Source organism: Chrysoperla carnea, chromosome 5, assembly GCF_905475395.1.
Source record: "Chrysoperla carnea chromosome 5, inChrCarn1.1, whole genome shotgun sequence".
NCBI lineage: Eukaryota > Metazoa > Arthropoda > Insecta > Neuroptera > Chrysopidae > Chrysoperla > Chrysoperla carnea.
Genome location: NC_058341.1, coordinates 63217571 through 63229670, shown reverse-complemented (window position 1 = coordinate 63229670; position 12100 = coordinate 63217571). Strand labels below are relative to the sequence as shown.

The window sequence follows — 12100 nt, the reverse complement described above, 5'->3', positions numbered from 1 at the left end:
CGCTTGCTCATAATATAAATAATAATAAAGCTAGAAAATTTCCAGTTTTAAATGAGTAAAAATTTAAAAAAGTGTTGCCAAATAAGTTCCTTAACGACCGCTCAAATGTTACGTAATGCTAGCAGACATATCTTCCCCTCCCCCTTCTTGGCTAATATCAATCAAAACATGTTACCCTTTGTCGGGCGTTTGAGAGGAGGAAGAGGGGGGAAATGTCTGCCAGCAGTATGTAACATTTGTACGATCATTAGAGAGTTTATTTGGTAAGGAGCAGAAATTTTTTTCAATTTTGACTAATTTATCTACCCCTCCCCTATCTCGAAAATGGCCGCTGAAAAATACTATGTTCCCTTCCCATCAAAGCCCAAAACCTCTATAACTTAAAATACGCAACCTCTATAACTTAAATAAATAATCTCTGTATAGGCCCTCAGTAACTACATAGAAACATGTACATACCTCTATATTAACTAGCGTACATAGAAACATGTACATACCTCTATATTAACCTTTACCTAACATAGACCCTTGATAACTTAAAACCTCTATAACTTAAAATATTTTGTGTTTCCCTTGGACTTTAACTTATCGAGGTTCTACTGTATATATCCTATGAGAGAAAATGCTCCACATAGACTCAGGAACTTATTTACTACGCGGCAGAAAGTTAGGGTTCGTGGACTTTTTTACGTGCCATATCCTAGAATATCAGTTTTATTCCTAAATTAATTAATGAAAATTTTTATTGTCGTTCAACGACACAATTGTGTATGTCTATCTTCGTTGAATTGACCTATGAAAGTAGAATCAAAATCTTTCAGTGATATTACCGCAGATATAACCTTTTGAAACTAACTATTAGTTCCAACGTTTGAATTGCGACTCCCCTATCCATATCTGAAACCGTGAATTTAATAGTTTTTAAATTTTACTTCCCAAAAATTCCCTTACTCTTGGTCTTCAAAATAATTTCTTTTAACAGTGAAGGAGCTTTCCGTCAAAATAATTGTTAGCTTTTGTGCATCTTAACAAACGCTTCCATGTAGAGGAAAAAAACCGGGTCAACATTAGTTCCAACCTGGGGATAGATTTTTGAGCACAGCTTGGAAATCAATACTAGCTTGAATTAACATTGACTGATAACATCTAGCTCAGATGATTGACCCTTTTGAAAAACTTAAACTCTATTCAGAAATGATAGCAAACCACTTTTACTTGAGATACCCAAAGTGGATTCAAATCATCTCCAGCTAATTGCTAATTTTGAGTAGATTTGACGACTCTATTTTCAGTTTTTAGTAATTATTATACTTAAATTAAAAGCAGCTTTTAAATAGTAAAACTTCTTGCCATACTCTGATAATTTTATTATGAAAAGACCATTTCATTTTAAGGAAAAAAAAAATTATTTTTTTTTGTACAACAAAAGTCCATGCTCTTTTCATTATGTTAACCTCCCCTTCATTGTGAAAATTGATTTTTTGAAGAAAAGTAAATTAGTAACCTGCCATCCGAGTTACATTTAATATATTTAAGTTGATAAAATTTTGTTTTCCAGTGTTCCTCCAAGTGATTTACTTCTAAGGCTGGGTGAACATGATTTGACTTCGGAATCAGAACCATATGGATTCCAAGAACGTCGCGTGCAGATAGTTGCCTCACATCCACAATTCGATCCAAGAACGTTTGAATACGACTTGGCACTTTTAAGGTAAGTATTCTTAAAAATATTCTAAATCCAAATGAGCTTGTTTCTCTACCGAATTACTTTAACTCTAGCTCTGCAGCGCTTAACCCCTGGGTTCTTCAACGCAAATCTGCGGTATGTGTAAAAATCTTTAATCTTCAGTTTTTTCTCAAGTATTCTAGACCATAAACCGAAGTGCCAGTAATTCATATTTATTCTTCTTTCGATTTATCTTCTTTTTTCTGCGGGCAATCGTTTTTTAAAAAAGTGTTTTGTATAAATTTATTTGCTACTTATTTTGAAAATTCTAAATACTAATTTCTATTTAAAAAGATAAATCGAAAGAAGGGAAAATGAATCGTTGGCACTTCTGTTTATGGGCTAGAATTCTTGAAAAAAATCTAAAGATTAAAGGCTGTTACCGACATAATCCATAAACACTTTGTATACTCCTAGTCCAGGGCCGAAACTACAATAGGGCAACCGGGGCAAAATTACAAACAATATGTAAAAATAAAACAAATTAATATGTAATACAACGTGAAAAATGTGTAAGATAAATAAAACTAATCAATCATGATTAGAAATAAGAATGCCTTGTTTCTTTTTTTTTTTACAAAAATTAGAAAAAATTGAGTTGGCAAACTCAATAGAGAAATATTGCCTCAAGCCCCCTTTAACTCTAGTTTCGGCCCTGACTCCTACAATTATCAAAAACTTGAATTCCATCTTAATGTCTTGGGTTACTTTATTGAGTTGATATAGGGCTAGAGTGGTTAACATGATGTTGAGACATTTTGATTCAGTATAATTATATAATTAGCACAGAAGATAATATAACACAGCATAAATTTGGTAATGGCATAATCATTGCCTTAAAAAGTGGAACATCATCTTACCAAATTGTCCCGACTTCAGACCCTGGCTTATTGAATTAATACATAATACAGATACTAGTTTGATGACTCAAAAACAAAAATCATTTTCTTTACATGAAGTTAGTGTTAATAGCACTAATTTACTACGAGAAACTTGCTTTTAACTTACTTGTAATTCCCTTGTTTAAAATTTGCATTCAATATAAAAATTCTGTCTAATCAACTAATTTTCAGGTTTTATGAACCAGTTACATTCCAACCAAATATTATTCCTGTATGTGTTCCAAACAGTGATGAAGGATATGTTGGTAAAACTGCCCATGTAACTGGATGGGGACGATTGCATGAAGGTAAATATTTTGTCAACTTTGTTGAAAGTGAATGATAAATTTTAAAGTTTTTGAGGAAAATCGATATTAAAGATATAATCTGTTTCTTAAGGTACATGATTGTAAAACTTCTATTTAAAAGAATCTACCTATAACTAGATGGACATATTGTTGCACAGATACATTTTGATCTTCAACCTGGTCTCAAGTATAAATTAACTATCGATTCTAACTAGAATAAGTCTAGTTAGAGCCATAGTGTATTTGTGTCTCTTAACTTTACGAAAAAATCTTGTTTTATTTCTAGCCAAAAGGATATAATTTATTACGGAGCGCTTATTATACCATGTATATGAAATATACCAAGGTATACTAAGTTTAGTCCCAAGTTTGTAATGCTTAAAAATATTCATGCTATGAACAAACTTTTGGTATTGGTGCTCATAAAATCTAGTCCATTTTCGGTTGTCTGTCTGTCCGTCTGTCTGTCGTCTGTCTGTCCGTCTGTCATCACGATAACTCAAAAACGAAAAGGGATATCAAGCTGAAATTTTTATAGCGTACTTAGGACGTAAAAAGTGAGGTCGAGTTCGTAAATGAGCAACACAAGTCAATTGGGTCTTTGATCTAAGGCAAGTTTAGACATGTGGTTGAAATTATTTGTACTTTGTACCTTATTTTCAACTTTGAAAATGAATTTTGTTCTAACTTCATAAATGTAGAGGAAAAATAAGAATTAAATGTTTCGATGTCTGCCTTCGTTTTTGAAATATCGAAAGCTAAATAATCAAACAAAAATTTCAATCTTCGATATTTTGAATCTCCAGATATCGATAAAAATTTTTTATTCTTCGTTTTCGTCTTATTTTGACAAGTTACAAATAGCATAATTCACTATCAAAATTGAAAATATATATTTTTTTAAATTTGTGACCCCACTACCGTGCCCATACATCCTTAATTCGTTGGGCACAACGGTTTTTTTTTCAATAATTTATTAAGGTTTTGACTTTAATTTAAATAGTTTTTTTTAATTTCCATCGACTAGTTTTGGAGGAAATCTAGGAAAACATATCATCTATCTACCGTTTTCCCATAAGACCAATGTTGCCCATACATCCTTAATTCGTTGGGCACAACGGTTTTTTTTTTCAATAATTTATTAAGGTTTTGACTTTAATTTAAATAGTTTTTTTTAATTTCCATCGACTAGTTTTGGAGGAAATCTAGGAAAACATATCATCTATCTACCGTTTTCCCATAAGACCAATGTTAAATACGCCTACTTTTGAAGTCATTTTTTTATTTAAATAATCGGGCATAACCGCCCCCCCCCCACTCTTAAAACTTTCAGAATTGATTTGGACTTAGTCCAACTTCATATAAAAAAAGCTTTTTATCCAAAATTGCCTTGGCGCTCGTACATCCTTAATAGTGGGAATTTTATTTACATTCGAGTTTGTCTATTACGTATACAGATATAGACATGCATGTGTATCCTCATCATGTACACAAAGTTGTAAAAGAAATAATACTCAACTGTAAGTCAAAAGAAGTGAAAACAAACAATTGACTGAGTTAATTGTTGAAATACCATGTATGGACAGTGTTGATTACTCTATCACATAACACATATACATGTCACACATACATAACTGATAATCCCATATTATTAATACATACTACAAAATTTGCATCTAATGTGTGCCCTCGTGAGTAAACAGTCATGTTTACAAAAGAATGTTTCAAACAAAAGTTGTTTATTTTTGTATAAGGAACATTTTTTATATTTAAACTTTTGTTCTATCTCTAACGGCTTACAAGATAGGTCCTACGGACCCAAGACCCAATTGACCTATGTTGCTCATTTACGAACTCGACCTCACTTTTTACATCCTGAGTGCGCTGTAAAAATTACAGCTTTATATCTTTTTTCTTTTTTGAGCTATCGTGTTCACAGACGAACGGACGGACGTACAACCGAAAATGGACTAATTAGATGATTCTATGAACAACTATATCAAAATTTTTTTCGTAGCATCAATAATTTTAAGCGCTACAAACTTGGGACTAAACTTCTTATACTATGTATATTTCATATACATATACATGGTATAAACAGTCATTTTACGTTGCAGTGAGAACTGTTGATCAGGATAATGCAAAGAAGATTTTCCGGTGTGTTTTAAGAACGTCGATTAAAAATCATTTTTCTATCATAACGTGCGGAGTCCATTTAATGCACAACCCTTATAAGGTATATATTACTAATTTTGATTGTTTTCATATTTTACAGATGGGCCATTACCAAATACTTTACAAGAAGTATCAGTACCAGTGATAAATAACAGCGTTTGTGAACAAATGTATAGAAGTGCTGGTTATATTGAACATATACCAAATATATTTATATGTGCTGGTCTCAGAAGTGGCGGTTCAGATTCTTGTGAAGGTAACTTTTTATTTACATTCACTCTCTGATAGGTATTATTTTCATTAAGAAAAACGAAATTGGAAATTTTATTTCATCTTTACGTTTTGAGACAAAAATAACATCTGTAAAGAAATGTAAATTTGTGTATGTCTATATGTCTGGTTTTTTCGCGCGGTTACTCCTGATCAAATTATTTTTCTGTATATCCAATATTTACTGAGATATTTTGACTTAAAAGGAAAACCTAAAATTTTATTAAATTCATTTGAAAGTAAGTCTGAAAATCAAAATCCAAAATGTTATGTTATATTTATATTGGATTCTTACAATCATTATGGAATGAATACGATAACCAAACTTATCATTAAGCAATTAGACTGGCTTCGAAATCTCCCCCACTCGTTTCCTTCAAAAAGGGAAATGATCCCAACCTAATAAGTTTTTTTTTTTTTAATTATATGTTAATTTTTTCAAAAATTAAGAAAACAATTTTTTGGAGATTAAACCATTTAGTTCAGCCAAAGATGTAACGGTTATAGGAAAATGGAAAAAATCTGGTGGAATAATTTTCTTAGTTGTCAAATATCATTTGTAAATCAGGAGTTAGTTGCGCAAATGTTTCTATTTGTTAATAGACAATAAATTATTAATTATATGAAACGATCCATGTAAAAGTTGACAAAAAATTTAAATAAATAGAAAAGCGGGAATTCACAAGCTGAAACAGTTGTTCAACTTAGCACTGGACTTTTTAGTATACACTGTGTGTGTGCTATACACTATAGTTTGTAAATTCCCATTTTTTTTGCGTTTTCACGGTTTCTCATGCATCTACGGGCTAATAATTACGTAAAGGTTGTAGAGCAACTCTTAGCGAAGAAAATTCTTTTTTTTTAATTGTATGATGTTTCATTACCGATTGCGCACGACTTTTCCGAAGCACCTATTTTTGCATTTTCACAAATTGTGGAAAAACTTTATATTATTTTGCGACGAAAATTATTCTTACCAAAACATTACCATTAAAAGCTACAATTTAAGCCTCGAACAGATTTCCTGCGAAACGTATTATCCTGCGTATAAAATCGTGTTTTCTCGTAAACTTTATATCGAATTTGACTTCAACTAGTCTCATTTTTTTCGTTTTTTAGCGCTACAACCCCTTATTCTTGCTTTTTTATTAAAATGCATTTTCCTTTTTTTTTTTGTTACTATTTTTCCCTAATTATCGCGTTGGAAAACGGTACGGATTAATTTTTTTTAATATGAAAATTCTCAGCCTGTACTAAGATCCCCATCTCCCTTCTTAATGCTATATGACAAAAATTGCACATCACACAATCATCAGAGGTGATCGAGCGGTTAACACAATTACTGCGCATGCAAGAAATCATATGTTGGATTGCTGAACCTCGTAAGCTATCTATTGCTTTTAAAAATAAAACTGTTTTTGTATATTACAGGTGATAGTGGCGGGCCAATGGTAATACAACGATCTCAAGATAAACGATTTATATTAGCTGGAGTTATTTCATGGGGTATTGGTTGTGCGGAACCAAATCAACCTGGTGTATATACTAGGATTAGTGAATTTAGACATTGGATTAATCAAATACTCCAATTTTAAATTTAGTTAAAATTAGAAACTATTGTGATCAAAACCCTAATTATAATATTAGAAACATTAAATAATTAGCAATGACAATTATTAACTTTAAGTGTCATTTCCAATGTGCAAAATTTGTAAACAACGAACTACCAACAATTTGGAACATCAAACATCAAATTCAATATATGTGACTATATTTGAAAAGGCACAGGAGATTAATATTCCAGGATCCAAAAATCTAAACAGACTGATAAGTTACACATTAAATATTTTATTATAACTGTGGCATATTTTGGCCAATCTATTCCGGGATTCATGAATGAAATTCCATTCTAAGATAGAGAAAATGTAACAGATTCAAAATTTATCACGTTTTCATATTACCAAAAGCACTGACCAAGGTCCGTAGAAAGTACGATGTAGAAAGTTCATTGTTTAGTCGCCATAGTTGAATGTCTAAGAGATTAAAGAATATTTTTAATCACCAAAAAGTAGAACAAATAATTATTTGCGACAAGCTAATATTATTTTCTTACGTTAGTTATTTCGTTTCTAAAGAATTTAGGAGTCTGTGGCATCCATCATTTACTTGCCATATTTATTCAGAATACAAAAATCTATTTACGCGATCTTTCTATATACTGCCTGCAGACTTCAGCAGTTACTTGGTAGGTGTGCAATTATACCTACAATCAAAAATATGACGCTGACGCTGAGTTTGAGCGTCACATTAGATCACGTGATCAGTTTAGGCTATGATACCATCTGAAAAAAACTAAGATAAACATAGGCGCCCGTGGCTGAATTTACGACGCATACCTGGGCGGGCTCTAGTCATCGGTCGTTGTGTACTTTGTACTGCGCATCAGGCTATCTAAGTGATTAAAAACAATTGAAAATTAAATTGATTGAAACAAAAGACAGCCTGATGCGCATTACAAAGTACGCAACGTCCGAGGACTAGACCTCGCTCAGATAAGCGCCTTTTTTCCTGCTACTCTCTCCACTCGAGTTGCACGTCCTAATATGTTCTTGAACCAAGCATTATGGATATGGTGATTAATTTATCATTACCATGTGTTTTATTAAAAACTAGGTTAGGCAATGACTTTTAGTATGTATACCTCGAGATATCGACTTTCGATATTAATAAACTTTTTGTCCCTTATTTTTACAATTTGACGCCTGCGCTTGACGCTGACCATAACTTTATTTTTTTCAGCTTTAATGGAAGCATTCAAGCGTCATGATGAGGTTACATCTTAAGTTTTTTTTTTTTATCGTCTTACATTAGCTGGAAAGTTTGAAATATTAAGAAACTAAATTTCCTTACAATTTTTTTTTTTTTACTCGTCAAAATCAAATTTCATACGGAGGTCTTTGGATCTGAGTGTAATAGGATGGTTGTAGATTTTCTGGTGTATCTAGAGCACAACTATGGTTAATTGACCGACAAAAAAAGATGAGGATATGAATTCGAGTATATTTGTATGTGTGTGCATGTTTCACGATATCTTCGCTGATTATGAACCGGTTTTAATTTCAGGGTATGCTTTCATAGCCGCATTTAAAATTGGAGAAAATATTCCATCCTTAAAGGGGATGAGGAAAGAGAATATAAAAGTTAAGGGATGACATTTTTTCTTCAAATTTAAGGCGACTTTAGTCATTAAGACATTCAAAAGGGTATACGTACTAAATAGTAAAATCACTAAAAAGTAGAAAATAAAAACTTTTGATGCAAGAGTACCGATTTAAAAAAAAAAAAAAAAACTCACTAAAAGCTAATTTTTAAATAAATGCTCCTATCAGTAACATCCATGTGAGCAATGATCCTTGGCCAGATGTCATTTTGTTGGCTTCGACTTCGAAACGTAATTTCTCACAAGAAAATTATTGATATAAGTCAGTTTTATTTTTTGTAAAATAAAGTTTTTATTTTCTTTTGATATAGATATTTTCAGTCTATTTTTATAATTCTGACGTCTGTGATTACAATCTGCGTTGATATTATTATTCTTTAATTTTACGAGACTAATAGGCTTTTGTTCACTAAGAATATTTCGGTTGGATAAAAGTTTCTAATGATTAATCATGATATGTAGATAACAAAACACAAAATTATTTTTCATAAAAAATAAGGATTATTATAATTTTGTGACCGTAAACCTAAATCAGAAAGTATAACGTCACGCCATGACAAACGCTCCTATCAATGCATTACATTTTAATAGAACAAGCAGGTTACTTGATTGCAACTGCTTAAATAAAAAATTATTGTACGCCAAGGCGTGATGTCATTTAAGATGCCATGACAAACTACATTGTTTTCGAAGTAAATTTAAATTGGTTTTTGAAAATGCAAAATACAATATAATGCAAATAGTGCTTTTTTTTTAATAATAGTTTTTTTGATGTAAATCAAATACTAATGTAACGTATAAACCAATTTTTCAAATTTAGGACAAAAGCCTATTACATATATTGACAATTTAACATCGCAAAATATTTATATATACTTTTTATAAAGCACATGAATAACCCAATATTGTAAAGAAAAGAAAATTTTAACCAATAATTTTATTATGGATCGACCATGAAATTACATAATATAAGGAATGTGTGTTTGGACCGTGAATTTAATAAAATAAAAATGTTAAATATTATTTTCAAAATCTTAATTTATTCATTTTCTTTCAATTTTATTTATTATTTAAATATTTATAATTTATTCTGCTGTTTTATTTTCGCTTCATTATTGTACATACAAGGTGTCATTTTTATAAATCTTTATACAAAATAAAATTAAAAAAATTATTTATTTAGATTATTGTGTTTTATTTATAAATTAATTATTCCCAAATAATCGCATCAATGTATGTTTTTACTCAGGAGTCCTCAATAACAGCTCCGATTTTGATGATTTTTTTAAAATGATTTCGTATATTATTTAAAATTAGAATTATTTCAGAGGGGAAAATAATATGGAGGGGGGATAGGCAATGTCGCGACTAGTGATAGAAGTTTGAAATTTTGAGAAGCTACTGATTTCATACTTTGGGTGTCATTTAAGAAAGGATTTTTCGAAATTCATCCCCTAAAAAGGTGAAATAGAAGATGAAAGTTAGTATGGAAATATATAAAAACCGTCATTTTTGAGTTCACTACTTAACCGCTTTTAAAAGTTATTTAATCTATAGGATGCTACATTATCAGCAAGTAAAATGAGCTATATTTTATTTTCAAAAATATTAAGGTTCCGTACCAAAAGTACGTTAATAGTAACATTTTTGAGTTCACAACTTAAGCAAAATTTTAAAAATTCTGTCATCTATAGATAGCTACATTATCAGCAAGTGTCATGGTCGCTTTTCTTTTCAAAATTTTAGCGATTCGCACTAAAAGTTACCATCCATTAAATAGTGAACAAAGGGAAGTTAAGAGAATTAGTGAACTCAAAAATGACGGTTTTTATATATTTTCATACAAACTTTCATCCCCTATTTCACCCTTTTAGGGGATAAATTTCGAAAAACTCTTTCTTAAATGACACCCAAAGTATGAAATCAATATCTTCTCGAAATTTCAAACTTCTATCTTTAGCAATTTAGGCTGGTCATCGATATGTGTGTTGGGACATTGCCTATTCCTCCTCCAGATTATTCCCCCCTCTGAAATGTTTCTGATTTTAAATAATATACTAAAAGAATTATTTTGAAAAAAAAATCATCAAAATCGGAGCTCTTATTGAGGAATCCTTAAGAATGGCTATTTTATGTATTCCTTTATCCGACTAAAAGTCTTTTGAGTCGAGTACCTAATAAATGTCATAAATAAACGATGCTACAAAAAAATGGGACACTTAGGTGTATTTTCATGCTGACACTTGGTGAGATTGAGCTTCAAATTAGGTCACATGGTCAGTTTAAGGATGCTGCCATCTGGAAAAAAAACTTCAGCAGCGCCACATCGTAAACATGATTACCAACTTTGTATTCTCAGGATTAATTTTGGTAATACTGGATAAATAAATTATTCAACTATCGAATAGATATATAGGTCAGAACGTAAGAAAACGCCCAAGAAACATAAGTTGTACTGTGCCAATATGTGCTTTTTTTCACCAGGGGAAATGCATACCCATATAGGGGATGAAAATTATGACATTCAAAATACACTTTTCAAAGTATCAAAGGAACAAAAATTGGTACACACAATTTTACCTAAATTTCAAACGGTATCTCTGCGAAAAATATAGAATTTGGACCAGCACTCGCTCATTTGAAAACTTGTGCTTTCTACTTTTGGAATCTATTGCTGAAAAATTTTTGTCAAACCTTGCCGCTTTGCACGGAGGGTTGAAAGGGTGAGAAAAGTTATCCCTAAATTTTATATGAAATTTAGAAGCATACCAAAGTTTTAAAAATTATTTTACAACAAATTTGTGAATTTTTGAAGACCACTCGAATACTTGTTTATTTTTCTTGAAAATGAGCTATAAAAAATTCCCATATTAGCTTTTTGGAAGAGGATATTCGCTTTATAAGCAAAGTTGGCACTTCTGCATTTAATACCCTGTATCATCATTTCATTCAAACTGCCTTTTTATAAGCCCTTACATATTTTTTTTTATAATTATATAATACGTGTTATATGGGAATGTCAGTTATATGTGTGTATAGTGGATATCTAAGAATGGCTCTCTTTTTTACTTACATTAATTTTTGATTGAGTGAGGAAAGAGAAACTTCCTTATCCCATATACTTTAAGTTATCAATAAGAAGAAATGTAAGGTGAGGAACTACTTAAGTTTACACAAAAATAAAAAAAATAGAATTAAGTAACTTTTATTTTTTTTAAACTCTCATATACATTCTCTAAAATTATATAAAAAAAAAAAAAAAAACATTAACAATAATTTATGGAGTAAAAAATTGTATAACTTTGACTATATATTACAGTATAATTGTTTTTTGCCAAAACACACATTGTCTTTTCAACTGGGAGTTCACACATCGAACGAAAAAAATAAATAATTAGTTTTTTAATATTAATCCTGTTTTTTTAATTTTTAAACCCGAGTGAATTATGTATCAAAAAATGCATTTAACCTTTTTCAGACCTTATATTTTTACTTTCAAATATTCAATAAATAAAAACTT

At 30.6% G+C, this 12100-nt stretch overlaps 1 protein-coding gene across 1 annotated transcript in view; it reads left to right on the top strand.

Moving 5' to 3' along the window:
* LOC123300730 (serine proteinase stubble-like) overlaps positions 1 to 8658 on the top strand; it is a 41095-nt gene extending 32437 nt beyond the window's left edge. The window contains exons 4-7 of the mRNA XM_044883361.1: positions 1559 to 1711; positions 2800 to 2915; positions 5191 to 5346; positions 6792 to 8658. Of these exons, the coding sequence (XP_044739296.1) occupies positions 1559 to 1711; positions 2800 to 2915; positions 5191 to 5346; positions 6792 to 6955 (589 nt within the window). The 3' untranslated portion in view covers positions 6956 to 8658. The remainder of the gene's footprint in view (positions 1 to 1558; positions 1712 to 2799; positions 2916 to 5190; positions 5347 to 6791) is intronic.
* The last annotated feature ends 3442 nt before the right edge of the window (positions 8659 to 12100 follow it).